This window comes from Mauremys reevesii, linkage group 4, assembly GCF_016161935.1.
Source record: "Mauremys reevesii isolate NIE-2019 linkage group 4, ASM1616193v1, whole genome shotgun sequence".
In the NCBI taxonomy this organism is placed as follows: domain Eukaryota; kingdom Metazoa; phylum Chordata; order Testudines; family Geoemydidae; genus Mauremys; species Mauremys reevesii.
The window spans coordinates 137,173,563-137,201,547 of NC_052626.1; the positions used below are offsets into that span (position 1 = coordinate 137,173,563).

Consider the following 27,985-nt stretch of genomic DNA (forward strand, 5'->3'; position numbering starts at 1 on the left):
TTCTCACAACTCTCATAATGTGAGATCCTTCAAGGTTTATTGTAGGAACTAGGGCCTGGTCTACGCTGGGGGTGGGGGGGATCGATCTAAGATACGCTATTCTCATAGCTGAAGTTGCGTAGCTGAAGTTGACGTATCTTAGATCGACTTAAAATCACTTACTTTGTGTCCTTGCAGTGCGGGATCAACGGCCGCCGCTCCCTCGTCGACTCCACTTCCGCCTTTCACCGAGCTGGAGTTCTGGAGTCGACGGCAGCACGATTGGGGATCTATTTATTGTGTCTACACTAGACACGATAAATCGATCCTTGATAGATCTATCACTTCCCGCCGATCTGGTGGGTAGTGTAAACGTACGCTAGGATTCTTTGTGGAAATAGTTCGTAGAGAACACATACTCAGCTGAATTGTAGGAAAAGATATGTCCAAAGCCTTTTGTCTGAATTTTTCATGGAAGAGGGCTTGAAGGTGAACATTGTGCCATCTCCAACTGAATGAAGTGGAGACTGTACAGAAGCAGTAGCTCTAGCATGTAGCCTGAGATGTCCATAACATACTGAACTCTGAGCATTACCATTTTTTTAATTGTAAAACTACATATCCAGTGGCGTACATGAAGAACAAAAGCAATCTTCAAATAGCTGATAGTTTTCTTGGCTAGTCATTAGCTTTGCCAAGTGGGTAAATGTGTCCATGAAACTTACTGTGGTATCTGATACTCAGAAACAGAGATTAATTGACCTATTTAAGAGTTATTTAAACTGATTTGTTGTGGTTACCATACATTTTGAGCAAGTAGTGTAACTAGAATGTTGCCATAACCAAATCAATCTTGTCTGAAGGTTCCCTTTTTAAATCAAATGATACATTTTCCACTTGCACTTCAAATTGAATTAAACACTTATGAATATGTTAAAGGAAATAATTTAACTACATTATCAAATTGCTTCTTGGCACTGAAGTAGTCCCGTGTCTAATTCTATTACTAAGTCTTATTTTGAGGCATTATTACTCACCTATGAAGATTCACTTCTAGTTGAAAATTTTGGCATACAAAGTGTCTGCGCTCCCCAATAACAAATTTCTGTCAGAATGTCCAAAAACCCACTTGCCTGATGTTTAACTTACAGATGTACAAAAATGCTAATTCGATCTCTTTGGAGTTCCTGGAACTAAATGGTTTTCTTGTTCTTAAAAGAAATAATGTAGGCCATTACCTGGATTGAATTTAAAAGGGAAAAAACACCCTATTAACTGAAAAGGTTATATCTGCAGTACAGAGTAAGTAGTCTGCTCTATGGCATAGTAACTGGTTTAACAACTCTTAATACAGTATGTATATGATAGTTAATTATATAGTTTCTGCATTATACTTTATTCCATATTGGCTATGACACTGTTGAAAATAACTAAGGTAATAGAGATACTTCTAGCTGTGTTACTTTTGAGTATTTGTGCAATTGATTCTTACCACTGCTGTAACTATACAAGATAATTTTATTAAGTGTCAACTACTACAGAGATGAGGACTGTTACAATAATGCAGATAGACTGTGAGATGAACAGACGTCGGTCAAATCATGTTTTAATTTCAATTTGAGAATAGCACTAAAAGTCCACTTTGTTCATTCATTTAAAGTGATTTTTTTTGTGGTGTTCTTTGCTTCACAAAAATAAATTAATTAAAACCTCTCAAAGAGTGGAGAATGGAATATGTGCCTTTAAGTGATGAGAAATTGACTGTAGTGATTAAGTGACTTACCAGAGGTGTCACTGAGATCTCTGCCATGGACTCAGCAATTTTTATTTTTTTTATATGAACCATATCTCTGTAGTGTGACTCTGACGGACACCTTCCCTTCTATTTATGGTTACACAGACAACTTCCCTTCCCATTCTCGATTGTATAATGTTTTATGGAAACTGCACAATTGCTGACATGAAGAATTCATATTAGGAAAGTATTTAATAGAGTTTTAGCTTCTCTTAATACAGTTTACCAGCTGAAAATGAGACGCCAGCTCATATGTCCTGCTATCTCTCAATGGACCAGTAATAGTCCTTAGATTTCAATGTGGGAGCCTCAGGTCTTTGGCAAAGCTGAGTGTACAACTCAAGTCTCCTGTTTCCAGTCCTGTGCTGTGAACATAGACCATCTTTCCTCCTGTACATTTCAGTATGCAGCTCTTTAAGAAGAGTGGGCTTGAAGTTTTAGTAAAGTGCTGATCAAGACAAAACTTCCCATTCCAAAAATGGTGGATTTTAGATTGGGGCTTGAGTATTTGTGAGAGTAGAGATTAATTTTTGGAGGAAATCATAAGAAATTTTTCATGACTTGGTTTATAGTAACTTTGAACTTGGCATGTGATATGTTCGCATGTTCAAAATTAAACAGGCTTGTTTATAGTAATAGTTGCAATGAATCACTCTTTAGCTCCAAGGTAAAAATAACCAGAACATGTGGCTGTAATGTTCCAAGAGTCTGCCCATCTCTCGGAGAGAAATAGAGAAAGTGACATTTGTTTCTGTAGGATAGACAGCTTGAAGGAACTGATGGCAGTTTAATCTACAGGCATTCATTTAAACGTCTCTTTATCCCTAAACTCTAAAACACTGGCAACTTATTTCCATTTGAAAATTTAAATATTTTGGTTTCAGCACAGACGTAGCCTCCAATAATAAGAGAGTGTTACAACTGATGTGAAAGCCAGAGTACAAAACGGAGGTAGTATCTATTTTTTTTTTTTCTGCCAGTTTGGTAAATGTTGATGCTTGCTCTCCTTCCACTTCCTTTCCTCTCTTCAGCTGATCTGTATCTCCATAGTGCCACAATATGAGCCTTTCAAGTGAACAGCGGAGGACTAAAATACTGAATAATAATCTTGGTTTGCAGTGCAAATACGTGTAGAAGCAAAACATTCGGTGGCTGTGTTGTTGTTCTCTGTAGGAGTTGATGTTTTTGCTGGTTGTTTTTTGGTGTCTGCCTTTCCCCTTCTTCCCTCCCCCACACTTTTTAAAAGTAGGGTTGTAGGTCTAATTTTTGTAAAGGTTGCAGTTCTTCAGGAAAAATGCAATCCACAGTGTTTAATTATAGCATCACTGTCTACAAGCCTATAGTTGAGTCTGTGTCAGCACTTTGATTCTGTCTCCCTATTTTCAAGTATATGTAACTCAGCTATGAGCAAACTCTTGTAGCAAAAGAACCATATACATACTCTTGGCCTGAGTGATGATTCTTTTTATGCCATGTTTGACAAATGTTGAGTTCAAAGTGTAATGATTTACCAGTGTGATTTGAGTGCTGCTTCCATTGAAAGTAGTCTATATTTTTGTTTTGATGGTGCTCAGGCTTTTGGTATTTCGAAGGAATCTGGTAGTCAGCACTTCCAAAAAGGAATAATTTGAAGACTGTTAAATTTGCATCTACACTAGCATTTTTTCCTATGTTTTTTCATGCCGGGTAACAGTAATGGGAGCCCTCATGTAAAGAGAGCTCCGTGTGGCCACAATTATTTGTAATATAGTCTTATTATGTGTAGGACTGTATAACAGAGTATGTAAAATGGCAGCTGCCAACTGAAGCCTGAGATCCTAGTACTCTCATTGCTGTTACTAACTGGTGGTAGCCCTTGTGGGAAATTTAAAGAAAATGTCTCAGGCCCCTATCTGCAAGGAGGACGCGGGTGCCCCATAACAAGGGTAGGGATCAGGAGTCGATAAGGTCTGAAGAGACACTGTCAACTTGACAAAAAGTTGGTATTTCTCTCGTTTGCATGAGTCTTCTACACAGCAAGGGAAACAGAGTGGGGCCCCAATCGTATAGCTGAGCACGTGGGCGGACTGCTTCGCCCTCATGGAGCCCCATTGACTTTGCTGCGTCTCTGAGGAGCCCACTAATCTGCCCAGGCACTGTTGTTTGTAGGCTCGGGGCCCTGCACAGATGAAAGGGACACCAAGCGTACTCAAAATGCTGTTAAATGCACAAAGAAAACAAGCTGAACAAAACAGAGTAAAATGTTGTCTTCTGGACACCTTAGATATTACCCATAACAAGTAAAACAAAACCAAACATTTACAAGTAGTTTTTTTTTTTTTAAGAAACCCCTTGAACTTACACAGAGCCAGTACAATTAAGTGAGCTGTTGTCTACCTATCATTTAAAATTGAGAAGACCTGGTTGCGTGTTATTATTTAATACCCTTCAAGGCATTTAAAGGCTAATATTTAACCGTGATAGAATGCTGCAAGTGTACAAAGAGCTTTACAAAAACCCAAGGTAACCTCTTCAAGTCGGAAGACAAGGCTTCTAATTCGGATGAATTTTTGTACAAAAGATAATGGCCTGGAATACATAGTCTTTGCGGGGTCAGATTATTAAGAGTGGTTTTAAATGAGAGGGATGGGTACTGGCGCACAGGAAGTGGGCATGAAGAAAGGATAAATGTACAGTAGGGAAAAATCCTGCTGTGGTGTGGGATTGCTTGGTCGACTTACTACATTTGAGGGATGGAAAGACTCATTAGTCTGTAATTGGAGCACAAAGGTTGAAGATGTGTTGGGAACAGGACAGTGAATGGTTAGGAACGAGCGCTCTCTCTCTCTGAAGGAAGGAGTCAGTAGGAGCTAAACTTTACCTTTTCTTGTTTCCAGTTCTTTGAGGAAATATTAGTTTTCTGCCTATGTAGTTTTTGTTGGGATGAGAGAAGAAACATAATTAGTTGGCTGCACCGTGGTATTACATATGCAAAGCAGGGCTTTCTTTAGCTTCTGCAGAAATTGAAAGTGTTGTAACTAGAGGGACGTGCACCCTTGTCATCCTTTAGGCAAGGACTGTTACCGCTGTCATCAGCCTGTGGCTTTGGATGGATCAATCGCAAAGGGTTACAGCTGCTAGATAAAGATGCAAACAGGAACTCTTGCTGGATCAATCAAGGCGGAAGGGAGCACAGTTTACCCAACCCAGGGAGAACAGATTGGGAGAGCTCCCTTCTGCTTTTAGAAGAGGAGGGGGAGCTGTGCTGTTTGCAATAGTGTTTTGGCAGCCTGAGCAGCCTTCAAAGGGAAGGTTCTGTCAATATGAATGTATGGTTATGTAGAGAGGCCCAGTCTCATTTGGGAAAATAGCCATAACTGGGTCTGTCTTTCCATACCCAAATGACAAGCTCATTCAGGGTACATCCACTCAGGAATCTTTTGAGGTCAGGATTCAGTTCCTATCCTCCTCCACCTTCAGATAGGGAAGTGGCACGTTATTGTTAGTCCCTGACTTTTTATTATTTGTATGAGGAATACCTAGTAGCCCTTATTTTGGGTGCTTAGTGAGAGATAGTCCCTACTTAAAGAGTTTACAATCTAAATGGGGGGGGGGGGAGCTGAGGCACAGACAGATGAAGCGACTTGCCCAGTTTCAGACAGAGAGGCTGTGGAACAGCTGGCAATTGAACCCAATTTCTAGGCCAATCTTAACAAGCAAGATGACCCTTCATCTTCAGTGGTTTATGGCTGGTTCAGTTATTAGCTAACATGTTGACAAATTCTTGTTTCTTTAACAGAAAGTCAAGTGTGATTTCACAAAAAAGGTCTAACTATAGTCCCAATTTCACTAAGTTCCATTGACTAAAATAGTACTTCCTAGGCTTTATTAATAAAAAACACGTAACTCTTATACAGTGCTTTTCATCTGAAGAGCCTATAGCACTGGGCAAAGGTGAACAGGATCACTGTCCTTGTCTTTTTACATTTGGACAAACTCAGGCAGAGAAGTAAAATAACTAGCCCAAGGTTTCATGACAGTTCAGTAGCAGAGCTGCCCACTCACCTTTAGACGGAATACAATTGGTGTGTTAAGTTACTGTTCATTCATAGAAAAGCTGCATATTTCTTTTGTAGAGATGAGAATGTGTTCTTTTTAAAGTCTCTTGGAAGACTACATAAAACAATTTTGATAAGTTAGTTCGCAGGTGGCATAGCATAAATTAGTTTTTCACTTGGCAACTTTGATCTACCATGTGGCTTTGCTACAGTCTCTGCACATTAAGATTAATCAGACAATTGAGCCATAAACTTAAAATATTTTGCTCCAATTCAACTATTCTCATGAGCTCCTTGTAGTAAGTAAACCTGGTTTGCATCTCTCAAAATGCATTGGAGACAATAAAATAACTGAGAATCAGGTTAGTAACACAAATGGTGGCTTAAGTATAACTTAGAGCAATGTTTCCCAAACTTGGGATGCCGCTTGTGTAGGGAAAGCCCCTGGTGGGCTGGGCCGGTTTGTTTACCTGCCGCGTCCGCAGGTCTGGCCAATTGTGGCTCCCACTGGCCGCAGCTCGCTGCTCCAGGCCATTGGGAGATGTGGGAAACGGCGGCCAGCAAGTCCCTCAGCCCACACCGCTTCCAGCAGCTCCCATTGGCTTGGAGCAGCGAACCGCGGCCAGTGGGAGCCGCAATTGGCCGGACCTGTGGACGGGGCAGGTAAACAAACCGGCCCGGCCTGCCAGAGGCTTTCCCTATACAAGCGGCGTCCCAAGTTTGGGAAACACTGACTTAGAGACTTCAACCATCAAATATTGTATTGGGTGCATTTATATATTTTAAAAACAAAACATGCAACCTAGTGACCTTTGACTCTGGGGAGAACAAAAACCATGGGAGACGAGTAAATATTTAGCATTGTCCATTCTGCATAATGAACACACAGATTTTTAGAACAAAATATTTCCATCTGCCTGAGTATTGTTTGAATAATTCCAATGGACAGAAATGGTTCAGTATTCTGATCCGTTCAGATGTGGCCACATATTAAAACACTCCATTTGATGTGTACTTGAAGCTCAGTGGAAGCATTAGTCACTGCTCTCAGTATCATTTCCTGCTCTGTTTTGACTGTCTTACCCAGTTAATAGTACAGCATGTTTAAGACGCAAGGTTCGCTTTGGTAAGTAGGAGTTTAAATATGAGTAGCTTCCTCTACGCTCCTGCCCCTTCATCCCCACTATTTTTAAAGCCAAGTTACTTGCGTATGACTCATTTTTTTAGTGACTAAAATAAAAAGAACTTGCTCATCTGGAAGCTGTAACTCATTCTTCAGAGGTTTTTCTTTTCTTTCCCCCTTAATGGGTCATTTTTCTAGGGTGAAACTCACTCTAGTACAGAGGGGCCTCCTTGTAGCACCTCAACTCCAATTCAGACCTCCAGCTGAGGTCTAACTAGGGTTGGAATGGTGCAGAGGACTTTGGGGTGAATTTGGACCTTGGGAGTTGTTTAGCTGTTTTTATGCACAGACTAGCAGACTTCGCTGAAACCTGCTCAGTTCATCCTTCATGGAAGGACACAGGTAATGATTTGCTCTTGAAGGGCCCTCTTCAGAGTGAGAGTGTTTGAAGGGTTATAGGGTAGATTGCTACTGTACCTGAAATTACAGCTGTAGCTCTTCCTGGCTTATATAGGTTGGAGATGAAATCTGAGACAGTTCAGCATGCAAACTGCCCTAGCTACCAGCTGAGCCTCCAAGTGGGTGGGCGGCTGGGTGTGACATTTCAAGATATTTGAATCAGACTTAACAGCGTAAACTTTTAAACTAATAACTTGCAAAATCCTAACAAAAATGGAAAAATCATTCTGTTTTGGGTTACTCTGAATCTGGGTCACTGCACGCACAAAACACGCTCCTGTTTTGATCCCCACCTGTCTGCTTCATGCCATTTCTAGTCAGTTTCATGTGTTGGAGCTATTCAGAGCTGAGGAACAAGTGCATAAACTGGGAATGCTGAAGGAATGTTAAATAGTTGGGATTCAGGGAGTGATGTGCCAGAAAAAAAAAAAGAAAGCTTTATTTTGTTGTTGTTGCAAATGCTAACAACCTGAATGGCCTAGGTATAATATGTGCAAGCTGACTTCACTGAAATATAGTAAACTGCAGATTAGTAATACTTCTGAGATTTGATATTGAGAAGACAAAAGCAGTAAGATACTGTGGCTGGCTTTCAGAGGTACTGAGCCATCTTCGTTGGGAGTTGCCATGTACACAACATATCTAAAAATCATGCTCGCTATTCATAATATTGCATGCACTGAGAAATGCAGTGAACTAATGCAAGTAGAGGATTCTGCAGTTATTCAGAAACTCAGTCAGTATGATGTAAACTGAATCTATAGATCTTTCAAAACTGGCTTTTCTCTGGAATAAGTCTTTATTGGAGGAGGTTTCTTCTTGACACATGAGTTTTGTCTCCAGTTGTATGGAAACAAGGGACGCCTCAGAAGTTTCTTTCTTGGGTGTGGTCCCACTACGTTTATCCCTGTGCTATTCCAGCAGGAGAAGTACTTCCAGAGTTGTAAATATGGCCTGCTCTGATTTTCAAGATATAAGCATTCACTCAAAACGCATTCAGAATTTCTCTTAAGCTAACTTTCAGCACCATAGATTTACCATTATTGAACATAGACATACTATACGCTGCTATGACTTGCATTTGGACTGACAAGTGTTTCATTTAAAATGAAGACATGATTCTTTCTCCAAATATGTATTTTTCTCTCTTTATTGAAAGTTGTTATTCAACAGTGACTAGTGGGTTTTAGGATTTAAACTTCAAAGGTGTTTTCCCCTCAATCATTGTATTTGAGACCAAAGATAACTCTTGCAGCCATATTCTCCTGTGTAAAATCCAGAGGCTATTGACGTATTCTTTTCAAACTCATTCTCATAACACTTTCTTGTTGATAACTCATGATTTTGAAATTTTGGCTTGTATTTTTTTTAACCTAGAATATACGAGGGCAGCATATTAATAGCAAAAGTGTAGACATTGGGGCTGGGGGGAAGTATAGACAAGGGTATGATCTTAGGACAGGGCCAAGAGCCAGGGACTCCTGGTTTCTTATCTCAGCTCTTCCACTAAGTCTCTTTCCATGGCTTTGCGCAAGTTGCTTCACCTATGATCTTCTGCTTTGTCTGTATCATGGGTATAATAATACTTACCTACTGCACTGGGAAGGTTTTGAAGATATTAATTAATGTTTGTAAATTATTTTGAGTTTTTAGCTGGGAAGTGTTAGACATACAAATTCTCAAAAGTTACCAAAGCCCTGCTATTAGAATGTACTGCATTTAAATTGCTACTAGATTATATTACATTTAAGCAGATACCTAAACAACGAAGTGCCTTAAGACTTTTGTGGAGTGTGGTTTGGATAGTTAGAAGTGCCAGCTCTTTATCTTTTTGAATTTCCTCTGAAAAATTGTTATGACAATGTGAATTTCAATCTACAGTAAAATAATTAAAGCTAACATAAATCAGGAAAAACATGGTCTGTAAATGCACACCTGCAGACACGACAACAAATAGCTGTTGTTGGTAGACACACATGATACAGACTGAGCCCTCTGCACTGCAGGCCGGAGATTATGAAAAGCATCCCATCTGTTACATTGAATTGTTTACATTTTCCCAAAGTGCAAATTTGGTATTTGTAAAAACAAATTCAGTAGTAGATGAGAAGGGCATGGGCGCAATGAGGAATATTTTCAAAGATAGACTAGGGGAGTTAGATACCCAACTCCTACTGATTTTTTTTAGTAGGAGGTGGACCATTCAACTGCCTTTTGGGCCTTGGAGGATATTCCTTATAGTGTAAAAAGATACCGTACATAAAATGAATACTTAAAATCAAGGGAGAACAATAGAGGTGAATGGCTCTATTGGGTAGAAGTTGATAGTACTGAAGAGTGAAAGGCATTGCAGAAGGGAAAGGAAAAGAACAGGGCTTTGGAAGCGTATCTGGATTTGAGAATAAACCTAGCTACTGAAAGGTTGGTGCAAATAACTCTGGACAAAAGCAACAACATTCCATACATCTTTGGCCAGTAAAGCTCAATACAAGAGGAACAGCAGGCAGGCTATTTAAACATTTGATATTACACTGATTCATGGGAAGAGAGAATGTTACTGTCCTCCACAGACTGGCAAAAAATGTTTCAAGCAGGTATCTATGGACTATAGATTTATTTCCATCATTTTCTGGTGGTTGAAAAACAGTAGGTGTCAGTGTCCATTAAAAGAGAATTATTTCTATGGGATTTCTGTATAAAACTAAACATTATGCTTATATTAATTAACTTGGTACTAGTAATGGAAACTTCTAAAGAAACAGGCAGCAGGATTAGCACATAAAAAGCTGCCCTGAGGGAGTTTGTGGTCATGGAGCTTCTCCTCTGGTTAACATGACATGATGAAGACTGGATCGGAATGCAATTCTGAGCTGCTGGTGCCTTTTTGATGTGCATACCAAGGGCGTTTTACAAGATGCTTGGTAACTAGAGAGGAAACATAGGGTCATTTTAGGCTTATATCTGAATTGTAGGAATATGTTACCCAAAGCAAGGTGGTAAGTGCTTGAGGATTCTCTTATTCTCTCAAAAGCACTAGACTTGTCGATCATAATTAGGCTGATCATCATCAATATGGAGGCTCCCTCAGTTGGTTGGATGACAGAGTGAGAGAAATACTACCACAGAAATGATATGGCCCTGTCCTGTAAAGTTCAGGGGCAGACTTTGCCTTAATAAGACTGTGTATTATTGTACTAAATACAAATGGCTTGTATGCCTGAAAGTCCATGACTTTGATTTTTCTTCTCTTCTCCCCCCCCATAGGCGGAGACAGGTTTATTTCCCTGCTCCAGCACGGACCCTCCTGCGTGACTTTAGTCAAGATATTTAGCTTATCTGTGCCCAAATTCCCTATCTGTAAAATGAGGATGATAATGCTTCTCTATCTCAGAGTAGTGTTGTGAGGATCAATACATGAAAAAGATTGTGAAGCACTTTAAGATCTACTGATAAAAAGTGCTAATTAAGAAATAGGCATCATCATTATTAATAATAATTTTGTGCCTTATTCTCATACTATCATTTAATTGCAAATGCAGTTTTGTAAGTGCATTTGCTAACATTTAGCCATCTAAATACCCAATTTTAAGAGACAAATAGAAAGACACATAACAACCAGTTTTTGAATGAGCTGATGACCACCATGGCTTGAGATATAGAGAAGTATTTCTTCCTTTCTATCCAGGCACAAGTACAATGTCCCATCAACACTACAGTACTAACTGGGGCACATTGTGGGATAGAAGGGATATAACAGTTTGTATTTATGGTGTGGAAGTGGCATCACAACCATTCTAGGAAATCCATCCCTAAGTTTCTGTAACTGGGCTGTCACATCTACGTTGCAAACAAAAAACCATGTTAGAATGAGTGCTTGAGGAGTGCTAGACAAGGTTGATGTGTAGAATGGGACTTTCAAATATATGCTGACCTAAAGCTACTCCCATCGAAGTCAGTGGGAGCAGAGTGAGGCCAGTGCTGAGTGTTGTTGACCATCCCATCCATGCAAGGCCTAAATCGAAATACCCGTACTCTGGTCTCTTGGGTGTTGGAGTGGGTGCGTGTGCTTGGGGAGGAACATAATCCTGTTTCAACATAAACATTACAATTCCACAGCATTAAAAAGAGTGCCTCCAAGGCTTTTCAGTGTTTCTGACCCTGTTAGGGGCTCTGTCTGCTCACTAAATACTTACTATGCCATTGCCCAAACTCCCGCTGACCGTGATAGTAGTGGCCTACGCAGAGTGAGGGAGGAACAGACTCAAAATTGGGTGATTATATTGCAGTTTGTTCTGGTGAAATTAGGCTAAGACAAAGCAATTTCAGTTCACCTTCTGACTCGGGGCACACATCACGCTGTAACCCAGATGTGGCTCTCTTCTTTAACTCCCGGTCTAATTGTAGTCAGGACAGCCAAGGGCAAGGGGTGCTGTGTGGGCCGTACAGTCAGCTCCAGGAAGGGAGTTTCTAGTGGTGGTCAGCTTCAGCAGTTGCTTTGCTTGGCGCCAAAGAAAATCCTTTTCACTCGTCTACCAGAAGGCTGATGGCTGTGATGTAGCCTGTGTGTGGGGAGGTGGTTGCCAAGTATGAGGAAGTGGGATCCGAAAAGAATCTTTTCACGGTGAAAGCTTGTCTGTTCAATACGTTTGTTTCTAAAAGGGCTGTTCATAAAGAGGTGCTGGGAGGTTAAAATTTAAAGTTTTGTTACTAATAACACTGCATTAAAACTAGATATTACATCTGTTTTTCACTCTTTATGCTACTTGATTACTCTTTGCACTTTGCTCCAAGAAACTATTCAGTTTCACTTTCTGGTGCATTATCCGAATGCTGCAGTAACTGATGGCAAGTGCTGCAGGAAAACAGTTTAAAACAAAAATGTGTTTTGTTACTTTTTCTTACAACTGGAGGTGAATGGTCCTATTCTGTCTTACACCGACTGAGGATCTGGACCAACATTTTTATTAATAGACCCAAAGTCACATTGTGGAGCTAAACCAGTGGTTCTCAAACTGTGGTTCATGGAATCCCTTGTGGGTGGTCCATGGAGCTGCAGCTGTTCCTGTGGTGAAGCATCTTTCAGTCTTCAAGCAGTTTCCTGCTAAATATAGCACGATTCAGGATTTCGCAAATCAGTCTGGACTGGTTTACACTAAGAATTAATTTGGCCCTTTGCATTTCCAAGAGCTTTTGGGATCCAGTAAACTCAAAAAACCAAAGCGTCTTTCTGCTCTCTGCACAGCTGTTTTGTTTATTTCAATGTTTCTTTGGTGAAGAGGCAAGTGCGATTCAGTTTAGACTCCCAAAATTAAAGGTCACCAACCTTTAAAGAAAGCTAACAATCTGAACATTGGATGCAGGCTGGGGAGGAGGAGGGGAGAGAGAGAGGAGGAGGAGTCGGTATTAAGTCTAAAGTCCTAGTCACAAAGAGGAAATAAACAAGACAGCTCTAAAATACTGGGGATATAATGAAGCAGCCACCACCAGGGCATTATGGGTTTTTTTTTCTAATGTTGTCTCCATGATATTTACTGAATACTGTTTCAGATAAGCAAGCACCACAGGGAAGTTGCCTGACTTGAATTGGGATAGTTGGATGGGAGGTAACCTATGAATTGGTATGGAGGCATGCACCATAATAAGAAAAACTTTGAGAACCACTGTCCCAAGTACCCACCAGTCTTTTTTTCTTTAAGTGCCTTTTGGCTTGTAAATCTTGTTTGTGAGGAGTCACAGGGCAAACTACAGTATAAATAGAGCTATATACAAGTTGTGGTGTCCTGTAATGTAGCCTGTGTTAATTTCACAACTGCAAGATTGTAGTATACAGAGTTGCTGTGGACTCAGGCAATAATGGAGTACACTATTGCCAACTCCATTGTTCAAAAATTGAGTTAAGCCCCAGAATATCATGAGATTTAAATATATATTGGGCTTTTTATTTGTATTTTGGTTTTAGAGCCTTTGGGTGCACTTGGGTACAGAAAGACTTTGGTGGGTAAAAAAGAAGAGATACTTCTGGAGCCCTCTGATTACATGAGCCAGAGGCAATAAGAAAAAATCATGGTATCCCGAGTGTCACAAACACTGGCACCATAGTGTGAATTATTTGTGTGTGCTTGTGGAGAGGAGAAAACCAGGTAATTCTTGGAAGTTACAATATTTGCTCTGAAGCACGAGCATCATGTAGTTCTCAATATGCCCTGCTAGCTTCTAAAGCAAAGGTCCAGTTTTGCCCTCCCCAGTTCTGTGGGTTAGAAATCTTCTGAAGGCCTATCCCAGCTCCATTGGGATTGGAGAGCAATGCTGTATCTGTAAATCCAGTTGTTGGAAAGCATGGTATCTTGGCATTCCTTCAATTCAGTGCTTGTTTATTGCCTTTGTTGGTTGGCCAGTGTTTTTCATTGGTTTTTGCGTGAAAGACTAATATCTAGTTATGGAGCAGCTGAATATTTCATGGCCTTTGCCTGACACTGTGGAGTTGATTTTAAGTTTAAAAAAACAGAAACAAAAACCTTTGGAGTTTTTTAGAGAGTAAATATTGGAACAAAACATAAAGCAATTGATAGAAACACTTTGTAAAAACCTTCCTTATGTTGTAGCAATGGTTTAGTATAACACAATACTTTCTATACAGTGTCTGATTATTTAGCAATTTGCATAATGTGAAGTAAGAATGAACAGTGGGAGGAGGTAGGCTGATGAGAACATCAAATTATTTGGCTTGCTATAAAAGTATGTTGTTCCATTGCAATTTGGGGAAGTGTGTTGCTCTTTGAGCTTCTGGAAACCACTGTCTAGGAGCATTGTACTTTTAATTTCTCTTTAGAGAGGAGTTTAATGACCACGATAATGATTCAGTTCCTTAATTATATGTATTACAGTAATTGTATAAAGTGTTTTATGACTGAGCTTGCAAGTCATACCATAAAACTATTTTCTGCTATTTGTCTTTCCCAAATCCAATATACATTGTCTCCAATTTCAAAAGTATTTTCCATGGGTGATTTGAGAAGATCACAAATGCAGGGGACTAGTCAACTATATTCACTTTCAGGTTTTCTAATTGACCCTGGCCTCTGGGGGATGTGCTTAATAGTAATGGTTTTGTTCAGAAAGGGACCAAGAGAAGGGTATGTGTTCAAGGCTCTTCGTTGGGTCTTTGTTCCCAGGTCTGCTGTGTTGAGGAGCTCTGCAGGATTAATACGGTCTATCCTTGGGAGGTGAAAGGGGAAAGAGAAATTAGGGACTTGGAGGACCTTGTGAAGGTTGAAGATAAACCCATGGTTATTTAACCTCTGCATTTGGCACTGGGACAACTGCTACTGAAATACTGTGTCCAGTTCTGGTGTCTACAGTTGAAGGATGTTAATAAATTGGAGAGGGTTCAGAGAAGAGCCACAAGAATGATTAAAGGATTAGAAAACATACTTCATAGTTATAGACTCATGGAGCTCAATCTATGTAGCTTAGAAAAGAGAAGGCTAAGGAGTGTATAAATACCTGCCCGGGGAACAAATATTTGCTGATGGGCTTTTCAGCCTCACAAAAGGCATAACATGATCTAATGGCTGGAAGTTGAAGCTAGACAAATTGCAGACGAGAAATAAGACGTATTTTTTTAACAATAAGGGTAATTAACCATGGAACAATTTGCCAAGTGTCATGATGGAGTCTTGACTGTTTTTAAATCAAGATTAGATGTTTTTGTAAAAGAGCTCTAGGCATTATTTGGGGGAAGTTCTGTGGGCACAGGAGGTCAGATTAGATGATCACAGTGGTCCATTCTGGCCTTGGAATCTGTGAATCTATTATTTAACACGTGTTAAAACAGTCAAACTTGCATCATTCCAGAGGTGATGCCAATGCACCTTTGTGTGTTTGGGGTAGTTTGATTCCAGTAGCCAAAAGTTGTTCTGAGTTCATTTGATGGAACAAAATAGTTAATGGCTTGAAATTCAAACCAAAACCATGACTGCTCTGTAAACTGTATGGTACAGTATCCTTTTAAAAAGTGTTTTGAAATATTTTAAACTGCATTTTTTTATCCTTTCAAATCCGCTGTAGGGAACTTGGAAAAAACCTCCAGTAGGGCTGTTAACACTGATGAGAGATCTTGTATGCCAAGGTATGAGCTTTTCATGTTCTCAGCATATATTCAAATGAAATTGCCAGTTATGAAAGTGTGGGGGTTGGAGAAACAAGAAGGGAAGGTTTAAGAATTACTAAATGTCTAATACAAGGGTGTTTAAAAAAAAAAAAACAACCTCTGTGTTTCCTGCAGTTACAGAAAGTTGGTGTGTTTTTACTTCTATCTTCATTCACAATGTTGCGAACCATGCACTTGTGAAGGCAGCTCTATATTCTTTAAGGGGCAGTCAGCAATGTGGATACTTACTATGCTTTTTAAAAAAAGTCCTTTGTCACTGTCTTGCTTAAATGGGGGGACGTCTTCAGTCATACTGCACATTTCACCAGGATATGCAAAATCATCAAACCACACTTCTGCCTAGGCCTCCACACACCAAGCAACACACACATATCAAATATTACTTGTGGCTCTGTCAGCAGTTGCTGGAGGAAGGGGGAACCAACCAAACGTAAGCCGCCTTCTTCAAACATATAAAATTGTGCTCAGACAGTTATGTGTGAAAGAGCTTGTGTCACATTTCAGGTTAGTGTGAAATTCTTACACTCAACATCTGTTCAGTGGTGGGTTTGCTTATTTTTCCACCAGGCGCAGGTTAGGAATTTCCTGGTGAGTGGCTGCAGTTTTTTGAGGGAGTAGAAAAAGGGGTTGGACCAGCTGTCAGTTCCAGAAGGGCTTCCCAAAGATTCTCTTTGTATTTATTATAAAGTCAGAATTATTTAAATCCTCTTAATGGCTGCAAGGAAATGCTTTTGAAAATAGAGGCTGTCTGACAAATGTCTTAATTTTTTTGGTCTGCTTATATAGTGCTACAGTACATGTATGTACCTAAGTCTTGTGTAAAATCTGTCTTAATGTCTGTGCACAAGCACATTAGCTGGTCTTACATATTACAGAAGTGTGTGAAAATGCGATTGAGCTGTTCAGTGCAAAATTTCCTGTCTGAAGGGACATGATGTAATGGACTGGATTTCCTGGCTCCCAGTCCATTGCTCAAGTTACAGTCCTGGCTCTTCCTCTGTGGCTATGGGCTAGTTACTTCTTTGTGCCTCAGTTTTACGCAGTATAAACGGTGTATTACTTTACTTCACAGGGATAAAACGAGGATTAATTAGCAGTTGTAGAGTGTTTTGAAAATGTAAAGAGCTGTTTTAAGTGCTGCATGCTATCATTGCTCTGGGTCACCCCTTCATAGGATTGAGCCTTTAATAGTATGTTCCAGCCTTTGATCAGCCTTTTCAATTCAAACATGCATGTTTGTTTCTGTACTTGCAACAAATGCATTAAATCCTTATCTTGGTAAATGACACAATTCTTAAACCTGGAATGGCCACTTCGCTTGACTTGAGCAATACATAAAATTGTCCTCTTCTGATAGTACACTATCGTTCGCAGCACGTGAACTGTGTGAAGAGATTGTGTAATTAAAACAGGCATTCTGAGCTACTTCTGGCATCTGCTGTCTTGCTGAAAAATTGTGTCATTTGGGATCCCAATAAATATGACAGTTTTCATTCTGCTTTCATGCTGAGTTAACAATCGGCCAAACGTACAGGCCTGATGATAATTCAATAATAATAATAATTCAGTAGTTGGACCCTCACTGGGATCGTCTGAGAGCATGTTTGCAGTGATGCACAGAAGCACTTTCTCAGAACAAAGAATGACTTATTTTGCCCCAAAGAGAGACAGTGCTTGGAGAAATAGATTTAAAACAGACAAAGAGGCCTATATGCGTATTCACTTACCTAGTCAGCAGGAGTCTCGTCCTTTTACTTCAACGGGATCATATCTCATCAACCTTTTTGCTGCATTTTTGCTAAAAAGGTTTTATTGTTGTCTTTGTCATGAGCTCATGCAGTGCTCTTTGGGTACGTATATGCTGGAATAAAAGACCCGAGCCATGGCCATGGCTGGCCTGAGTCAGCTGACTTGAGCTCAGGCTGCAGAGCTAAAAATTGCTGAGTAGATATTTGGGCTCAGGCTGGAGCCTGGAACCAAACATCTACACAGCAGTATTACAGCCCCACAGCCTAAGCCCAAGTTAGCTGATCCGGGCCAGCTGCGGGTATTTAATATCTGTGGTCTCATACCCTGTGTGTCTTCTCCCACGTGACCCTTCTGCATGCCTTTCCCAACTCCTTGTGCAGGACACCGAATGCTTTGCTTATTTAGGCCCTCGTTTGGCAAAGCACTTAAGCACATGCTAAAGTATTGGCATTAAAGCATGTGTTCAAGTGCTTTGCTGAATAGGATGGACCTAAGGACATGCTCAAGTGCTTTGCTAAACTGGGGCTTTATGCCTCTCTTAGGATAGGTCCACACTGCAGAAAAGCCTCCCACAGCATCAAGTCTCAGAGCCCAGGTCATCTGATTCAGGCTTGCGCTATGGGACCAAGAACAGCCATGTAGATGTTCCTGCTTGGGCTGGAACCCAGGCTATGACACCCAGTGATGGGGTGGGTCTCAGTGGGAGTGGGAATGTTTTCACTGCTATTTATAGCTCCATAGCATGAGCCCCGTGAGCCTAAATCAGTTGCCCAGGCTCTGAGACTCGCTGCTGTGGTGTGATTTTTTGTTTAGTTTTTTGCAGTGTGGACGTACCCTATTAGACCCCCTTCTGCCAGGCTGTCTGTAGTGCATCTAATTAACTTTTATTAAAAAAAAAAGCTTGTTCCCCTTCTCCTAATTTGTCTTTAGACTGTGACCTCCGCAGGGCATGGACCATTCCTTTTTGAGTGTCTGCAAAGTACCTCGCGCATTGTGGATGCTGGCATAAACAATCAGATGTCCCAGTTTCCTTTGCTTTTGAGGAAGTTGTCATTTGTGACAGTAATAGTAGAAGAAAATAAGAGGGTATTTTAATTCTGGTTCTAGAAACAGGTTCTTTTCATTGCCTAGTCTTGCCCTTGTGTGTTTAAAAATCATTGTTTCGAACAGCTACATTTTGATTGTTGGGTCAAGACATTGGGCAAGTGAAAAAATGACACATGCTTAGGGAGAGTAATCCTGCAATGCCCAATTTTCAGCGGCACGACTGTAATGTCAGACCCTGGTTGTTGGCGGGCGGGATCTAACCGGGGACCTCTGGAGCTTAATGCATGAACCTCTACTGCATGAGCTAAAAGCATCTCTCTCTCTAAAAGTGGTCTTGGTGCCACTAGATGGGAGAGAACACTACACCCAAACGGTGTGTGGGTTACACGACCATGAGGTTTGTCCATTGCTACAGATAAAATCCAGACCTAGTGGATTTATAACTGCTATTCTTTAAAGTTGCTCTTCTGAGAGAGTCTGTAATTTAGGGTTGCTGCTTACTCCAAGAGCTGACTATCGGAAACCAGCCCTTTGCCCCTTGAGTATCTATTTTAAATAGCTAGCTTTTTCTGCAGGTGTGTAGGGCAGTTCTAATTCAATTATTTGTATCCTGGCCTATTTGACTAATATACCAAACATGTGCTGGTCAAAATGCTGTCTACTACATATGTCTTGTAACTTAAGAGTGCTTAGTGTGATTCCCTACTGGCTTTCTTGGCCCTTCAGCTGGACGTGTGTCAAATAAGCACTTATTACTCAGTTCCCCAGAGAGGACTTGTAGTTCTTCTATATTTTTCTGCTCTTTGTTTTTAAATGAAATCAGTGCTTGTGATGGGTGCCCGATGGAAAGCCCTGGTGACTGAAAACTTCTATTTATCCGCACCATAAACAGCAGCAATACAAGATTTCTTAAACTCCATAGCAAATGTGCTTTATCATTGAGCTGGAAGAACATACAGAGAAATCGCTGTATGTTTCATACAGAGAAATCGCTGCATACACCATGAAAGTGTAGTCACTGCTTAACAGCACATAGTACCATTACAGAAAGTTAAGGGTGGAAATGAATGATACTGTGTCTAACTGAAACCTAAGGGGAATTTAGATATAATGAAATTATCCAAATGAAAAATTGGCTGGGATATTGCATAGTAATAATGCCTATATGAAAAGCCCCTAGCACTCTGTTGGTGCTGTATAAACAGATATTAATATCTTGCAAACGTGCCATGGATAATTAATCCACGTAATGGGCTGTATAAGTACCTAGATTAATCACAAGAGGTCAAGATCTTGATTTCCTGTTGCATCCAAAAAAAAAGTAACTGGAAAATACTGTAGAAAAGTGAGAATTCTTGTAATACCCCCTGTCTGTAACTTCCCCACATGTGTTTTTGACTATAAAAAAAAGAAGTGAAAGAGTTCATGGCTTAATCTAAGCCTTAACTTGATTACTGTGTTTTTGAATGGGAGGGACCGGAGTGTGGTGTTCTGGAAAGGAAAGGGTAGACTGGATAAAACAAGCTTCTTTTATACTTCCCTTAAAAGCCATTCCCTTTTAAATCCTAAGAACAGATCTTACTCTCAATATTACCCACAGTTAATTAAAAGAAATCCCCCTTCTTTTTTCAGTCCAAAATGGTGGCTTTGAAAAAAAGGAAGCAAATGTTGCAACTCAGGGAAGTTTTCAAGTGGAAGAACTTATGTAAATAAACTGTTGTCACAACTTTAGCCAAAAAAACATATTGCCAGCTAACTTCAGAGTATAAATATTGTTCATCTGGTTTTAGATATTTAGTTGCCAGGCTGGGGGAATCCTGCACAGCTGGCTTTTAGTTTCACAGTTTTTACAAAGTGGAAGTCTGTGGAAGTGGCAGGTGCTCATCAGCACTAGAGAAACAGCCCCAAGTTGTGTAAGGATGGGCACCCAAAGTTAATTTTGATCTCAACCTCTCTGAATCAGCTGTAAAATCTGGGTGGTTGGGGAGGACAGTGATACTGAACATAGGCAAGATCTGAGCTACAGGACTTAAGATGTTCACAGCCACAGGTAGGTGAGTAAGGGCTTAGGTCAGTATAACTGCGTCGCTCCGGGGTGTAGATTTTTCATACTAGTGAGTGATGTGGTTATACCTATATGGGTCTGTAGTGTAGGCTTGGCCTTGGTATTGTTTGTATTTTGCAGCTTTGGAAAATGAGGCTCAATCAAAATGGTGGTAGGTGCAAAATCATGTAAATGAATTTGCAAAGAAAACTTGGATGCATCTTTACGCTCAAAAATGGCGTACTGATTTAAACCAAAACAACCCCTGTCTGTGTCAAGTTCAGGTCCTAAGAAGAGGTACTGTGGTCCAATGGATAGGGCACTGAACTGAACATAAGAAGAGCTCCCCAATGACTTGTTGTTTAACAAGGTAGAGAGGACAGTGTCGGGTATTTTGTCAGTCTCTGGGTTGCACGAACTTTAACTTGCCAGTCCAGTGAGGATTACTGCTCTCCCTTTGAAAAGCGCTTGCATCTAACATTGTCAGTGATTTTCTGTATTCTCAGTGTGTTCTTGCATTGCTGCTGTGCTCTGGCTCATTAATAACTTAAGATGCTCTTGTAATTTTTGTGCCATAGAGCTCAACCTGCCTTAGTGTTCACTCCTCCCTAGCTCACCACCACCACCAAAAAAAAAGGACATGTGTCTTTGTAGGATCTAGTAGTTAAGATCAGGTTTTGTTGCTCTCAACTCCTGCTTTGCTTTACTTTACTTTCCCTTCCCTCCCTCCACGTTACCAAGTCCGCTGACACTATTTCCAAAATGCTAGTTTCTTATGTTTAGTTACAGTTACGCAATTATATACAAACTTACGAGGACTATTCACTTTAGGCCTTTAAAGATCAGATGAGGCACAGAGGGTATTAAACCTGCTTTTAACAAGGAGAAGGGGGAAAAAAAGGAGTTCAAGTGATCTGATACCACAGCAAAGGGAGCGTAAGGGTACCTTGAGAGATGGTAGATGACCATTCTGTCTGGTATGGTAAACTTGCATTGGGACAGAGTTCCTGTCCAAAGCAGGAGGTGGAGTCCCACCTGCGAAGATGGATTTGGTTTGGCCTAGGTTTAGCAGAGTTTTGTGTGAATTAAGAGGTAGAGCCTCAGGCCAATGAGGCCATACAACATGGAGTAAGGCTTCTACTAACTAATAGCACTTAGCAGGTTCAAAGTGCCTTTCTTCCATACATCTCCAAGTGCTTTACGAAGAAGCCTCATTGCACAGAGCAGACTAAAGCGCAGAGAGGGGAAGTGACTTGCCTGAGGTGTCACAGTGATTCTGTGGCAGAGCTGGGAGTAAAACACTGGAGTGTTGACTCCCTGTCCTGTGCACCAGTGAGCACAATGACTCGTTAGACAGTCTCATATTCAAGAGAATCAGCTGCAACTATTTTTTCAATAAGAGCTGCTGGGATAACCCTGCAGAGAGCTAGAGTGCTTTATCCATAGGGCCCAGTGAGCAGAGTTATTTGCAAAATATTTTACTCTTTTATGTGGCTACAGATGCATCAATTGTTAAACACACTAGCCACTCGAGGCACATACTAGAACTGATGTGACAGTTGGAGATTCTGATTTGTGTCCAGCATTCATGAATTATGTATCTTTGTTTAATTAAAAGGAAGTGACCAGAGGAGTAGATGGGATTTGACCCAACGGGTCTTTTCTCTCTGATTTCTGTGATGTATTCTGCATCCGTTACCACATGAGCATGGGTGGATGGTCTATGGTTAAGGCATTGGTCTGGGACTCGAGAGCAAACTGGGTTCAGTAACTAGCTCTGCCATAGACCTGTGTGACCTTGGGCAAGTCACATAATCTCTCTGATTCAATATCTGCACCTATAAAATGGGGATAATACTTCACAAACACGCTGTGAAGATAAATTCATTGTTGCTTGAGAGTTACTCAGATCCCACAGTGAGAGCTAGATCTCATTCAAAATGCTAACTTCCAAATAATCTTACTTCTGCAAAGAATTCCTGTACGTTGTTACGGCATTGGCTCCTTAAAATAGTGACCAAGATTTTAGTTTTATTATTTTAGTTATAAAGGGCATTGATACATTAATGGCCATAAGATGTAGCCTTCTGTATAAATCAACCTGACCTAAAAATGTTTGTGGCTCATTCCTTTGTGGATTTTTGGTCTCAAAAGACAGGACTTCAGAGATGATACTTGCAGTAAATAATGGAGCATAATTTTCTCCACTGACATTGTGTGGTAGAATCTTCTAGCTAACACGACTGGGAGCCCCATTGCAGATAATCAAATGTTGCAAATTAATGAGTAAATGAATGTATAAACAAAAAACCCTATAGTATCACATTGCTAAAATTACTTGTATTTATTTCCACAAGTGTAGTTTAATTTTCTGTGGCATTGAACTAATCTATTAGGATATATTTTGTTAAATGACTATACCTTTATATGAACATTCACTTCAGTGATGAGCTCACTACAGTACTCTGAGCTGTTAAAACTCTGAGCCTTAAGGCCCTGATCCAGAAAACACCTCTTCTGCCGCCATTACCACAACACACACAAAGACACACCTGCACACTTTGCTAGATCAGGTGTAAGGTTGTGAGAAAGGTAGAACCATTGTAAATTTTAGTAGCTTAAAAGCAAGAAATAAATAAAACACAGAGATTGTTAGGCAAGATGAATTTTATGTGTATGTTACTCCAAACATCGCATCACAGGTCAAGCGTGTTATAACAAGGGTTAAAACTGAATATTTAAGCAGTAGGACTGTAGTAGGCAGACATATTGCACTTCAGGAGGAAGCTTAGCCTCTGAGTAGTACACCAGGGTCTGATTGACTTCTCTGTCACAATCCTGCCACCCAGTTATCATAGGGCAAAATGTTACATTTATAACATTCTAAAACAAAGGCTTATCCTGAAGTGACAATCCAGTCCATCCCTACTGTTCATAGCCAGTAAACATAGTAGGCTAAATTTTCAAAAATGCAGGTGCTATAATCTATTCACACCTTGTATGTATTTTGGTTTGTGCGTGCAGCGTCTGACCTGCACATGCAGATTAGAGTTTGAGCAAGCTGGATGTGTTCAACAGTGCATATACAATTTTGCATGCACATTTCCAAAATCTTGCATGTTTCCATGAAGGCTGCTGTTAGTGTTTTTTGTAGTGAGGGACTGTTCGATCCTCTAATTGAAACACATCAGACCTGTTGTTTCTGTATCAACCAGCCTGCAAATTTTAGGTAATGCCTTTAGATTTGTCTCTGTCTCATACTATGTCAGTTTTGAACTTAAAACAAATGGGGATGTACTTATGGATTCTTCATCTTGTTCAAGAACATAAACTCCCAAGTAATTTAGCTACAGGGCATCTTTGGAGTTCAGGATAAGTTTCCCATCAGTAGTACTTTGCATTCCTAGAGCAACTTTCTTGTCAAGAATTTGTCTGTTACAACCTTCACCCTCATTTTATGGATGTATAAACTGAGGCACAGACAGGTTATAAATGACCTGCCCATGGTCACAGAGTGAATCAGTGGCAGAGCTAGGAACACAGTCCATGCCCACTGTATACTGTTAATTCCAGTGAGCAAGTTGGTTTATTTTTATATCCTGCTACAGGGAATAAATCTTTATTCTTACAACAAATCATAAGATTATACCTAGAAAGGCCCATAAATCATGTGGCAAAGTTAGTCTGAAATCCCTTTGAGAAACTAAACCTATCCAGTTTCATAGCATTCATAGTTCTGAATCCTTACTTGGGAAGAAAGTGCTATTTTACTAGGGGAAGAATGAACAGATAATTAGCTGGTGAGGTCATTGTTTGCTTGGGCTCTGTTGATGGGGCAGCCAAGCCTGGCTTATAATGTAAACATAGTGTAAAATGTTTATCGCTGGCTTTGTCATTCTCCTTATTTGTCAGGGCATCTTGATGAGAATGAGAAATTTTCTTGTGCTGCATAGGGAGTTGAGAGATTTCCATAAAAAGGCACAGGCGTTGCTTGGAAGAGCAGAGAGGTTTCTGACTTGGCAACAGTAAGTCAGGCCTGACCTTTTTCAGAAAGAAAATACTGACCTCCTAAATCATTCCCTGTTGCGGATGGGTGGGTGAAGTAAACTCTGATGCTTATATTTCACTGGTTCAATTTTCTTGTTTAATTGCTTGTATTTTTATGCAATTAAATGTTGGAAGAGCGAATGAAAGGTTCTATAAGCAAGTAGTAATATTTTGTGCAGCTAGATTTTAGGGAAGAATTGTTTCCCCTTCATGGATGGATACATATCAAAATGCCCTTTTATCATTACAACAAAACATGCCACCATAATAACTCCACATTTGACCCTCTTTTTTCCCAAACACCTGAAAGAAAAGACAAACTTTGTAGTATTCCCAGAAAGTGAACAGGTCTACATTGTGGTGTCCCAAGGGAAGAAATGAATTCCAGAGTCAGACTCCTCACAAGTTCCCTGAAATAGGTGAATAACTGAAAGTCTGTAAAACAAATGAAGGTAAATCCCAGCCTGTATTATAATATTGAACAGAAACAATAAAAAGACTTTGTACATCTACCAGCATCCTGGTGAAAAGAACATTGTGGGTTTTTAATCTATTTTTTTGAATTTGAAGGTTCTACGCTGAGTACAGTAAATTACAGCCATCAAAGTACACATTTGCTTGGGTTTCCAGATTTAAAATAAAAATCTTTTTGGTGCTGCTGAAGAGATTTTTGTACTTAGCTATACAAAATAGTCTATTCTACAAATAAACGTGCTATGACAGCGGTTCTTTGGGGGAACACGTAATGTTTCTGAGGTGATGCTTGCAAACATTGCTCCTAATTCCATGCTTTCCCCCTGTTTTTCAGATTGCCTGTATTTGAACAGACCACATCATGCGTGAGTACAAGCTAGTGGTCCTGGGTTCAGGAGGCGTTGGGAAGTCTGCTTTGGTGAGTGAGTGTTCAGTATCTGACTTGAAAATTGTGCATTGGAGGGCAGTATCAAACACTTCACCAGTGTCTCGTTGCAAATAGGATTATTTTACACTATCGGGACACTTTTGTTACTTTCTGCATACACAACAGTTGATTGGATTACTGCTATTGAACTGCTCAAGTAGTTGTAAATGTATTACATTTAAAATGACCAAATCTTTAAAGATGGAGCACTGAGATTGTTTTCAGTGAAAAGACCTACACTACTATTTTATTTTCAGTTTGCATGTATATAACCTAGCATATAAATATATATTTTCTAAATTGCAAATGTGTAATCTAAAATAAAATGCAGCACAGAGTATTGGCTTGAATGCTAGTGAATTGCGGATGCCTGAGGCGCAGGGTAGCTGGCATGTCTCAAAGGCTGCGTGTTTCCCATTGCAGATGGAACTAGACTGAAACCAGTGTGGCAAGAAACAGCCCACTGGTAGTGTAGAACAGGGGCCGGCAACCTTTCAGAAGTGGTGTGCCGAGTCTTCATTTATTCACTCTGATTTAAGGTTTCACGTACCAGTAATACATTTTAACGTTTTTAGAAGGTCTCTTTCTCTAAGTCTATAATATATAACTGAACTATTGTTGTATGTAAAGTAAATAAGGTTTTTAAAATGTTTAAGAAGCTTCATTTAAAATTAAATTAAAATGCAGAGCCCCCCGGACCGGTGGCCAGGACCTGGGCAGTGTGAGTGCCACTGAAAATCAGCTCGCGTGCCACCGGTTGCCTACCCCTGGTGTAGAAGGATAACTGTGGACAGATGGCGCTGCTTACTCCTGAAGTATGAGTGTTGCTTCTCAGTGGTTTGTGTTGCAGTGCTCACAGCAAAGCAAATGCACTGTAATAGAGACTTCAGTCATTTGCTGTAGCTGAGCATACAGTCAGCTATGTATCACATCTAAATCAACCAGCTCACTACTGAAAGGAGTAGGCAGGGAGGGACTAGTAGGAACTTATTAAAACAAGCAAATTCACCCTGCCACTTAGGGAGTAGCTGTTCAATTGTTTTTAATGTAGGAAACAATAAGGTGTTAAGGATAGTAAGATTGTTTTCTCTTGCATCCTTTCACTTACACTTGGAGATGAAAAACTGATGTACTTGGTAAGTTAAGTATCAGAGAGGTAGCCGTGTTAGTCTGGTTCTGTAAAAGCGGCATTCACCCACGAAAGCTCATGCTGCAAAACGTCTGTTAATCTATAAGGTGCCACAGGATTCTTTGCTGCTTGGTAAGTTACTTGCAGAATCCAAAGGGCGAGTGAGAGAAAACAGATATGGTGTAAAGCATATCAGGTTGTTAAACCAAACCATACATTTGGTTTGATGCACTATTTAATTGACTTCTCCATAATAACCTGTGGTATCATGCAGGTGTAAAAATTTATTCTTAAAAATGTGTTTGTATCAAACCCTACTCTTCCATGGTAACTTCAGCAATTAATAATGAGGCTGTTCCCCACCCCCACCTCCCATCGTCCCCTAGGGTATGTCTGTTTTTCTCATCAGGAATATAATATTTATGATTGATTTAGGAGTCCTATGATGAGACTCTGACATTTGTCTGACATTTTAGTGGTGTGTACAGCAGGTTAGACAAACTTTGAAGAAGTTTCCTCACTTGTGATTTAAAATCTAAATCAGTTCATTCTTGCAGATTTTTTTTAAATGAAAAACTTTTGTTTTTCCAAATATTTAACCTTTAGGTAAAAGTTTAAAAAAAAAATTTCAGACTCATTAATTCCTATATCTTTTCTGTGGATGAGTAAATTTGTTTTTTGTTTGTTATAAGTAATATGTATGATGGCCTGATTCTCATCTCACCTACAACACTATAAATTGGGGGTGACTCCATTAATCAGCAGCTTTGTACCAGGGATACAACTGGAGTGAATGAATAATAATATCCAGTGTATTTAATGTGAGTGTGCCTCTCGAGTGATAAACAGATATTTGGTAAGCTAAATGCCATTGCTGACATTATAGAACCATACATTGCATTGTATATGGAAATATTGATCCGGCACGCTGATAATGGGGAACAAAAAATTAACAATAAACAAGTCAAGATCTGATGGCGTTGAGAGGTAACAAAATAGCAAGTTATTTACAAACAGCCATCAGAAGAGCAGTTCTGAGATGGGTTTTAAAATAATACAGTGGAAGAGATTAAAACAGAATAGAACTATGGTATTTTGCTGCCAATAGTAATGCTAAAATTTCTCTTCCCTCCCCTTCCCCCACCTCCCAGTGACAAAACTAAAATGACTTATAGAGAGGCTGGTATTGGTATTCAGTTCTGTATTTGAATGACAGTTTAGAATACAATGTGGTGGTGTTTCACTGCAAAGCCTCCTTTCCTGTTTTGACTCTTAATTCCCAATATAATGCTGATTGTGCACCACTTCTCCTTGCCCTGCCCTCTGGCACTAATGGCCGTATAACAGAAAGTCCTTAATACACCTCTACCCTGCTATAATGCAACCCAATATAACATGGGTTCGCATATAGCGCGGTAGCAGCAGGGCTCCGGTGGCGCTTTAAAGGGTCCGGGGCTCTGGCTGCTGCAGGGAGCCCCGGGCCCTTTAAAATCACTGCTGCAGCC

At 40.1% G+C, this 27,985-nt stretch overlaps 1 protein-coding gene across 6 annotated transcripts in view; it reads left to right on the forward strand.

Annotated features, from left to right (window-relative positions):
• RAP1A (RAP1A, member of RAS oncogene family) overlaps positions 1-27,985 on the forward strand; it is a 71,263-nt gene that overhangs the window by 21,040 nt on the left and 22,238 nt on the right. For 3 of the 6 annotated variants that reach the window (XM_039536267.1, XM_039536269.1, XM_039536268.1), the window contains 2 exons: positions 15,461-15,521; positions 25,259-25,342. In XM_039536267.1, the coding sequence (XP_039392201.1) occupies positions 25,286-25,342 (57 nt within the window). In that variant the 5' untranslated portion in view covers positions 15,461-15,521; positions 25,259-25,285. The remainder of the gene's footprint in view (positions 1-15,460; positions 15,522-25,258; positions 25,343-27,985) is intronic. The other 3 variants (XM_039536270.1, XM_039536272.1, XM_039536271.1) reach the window with 1 other exon arrangement.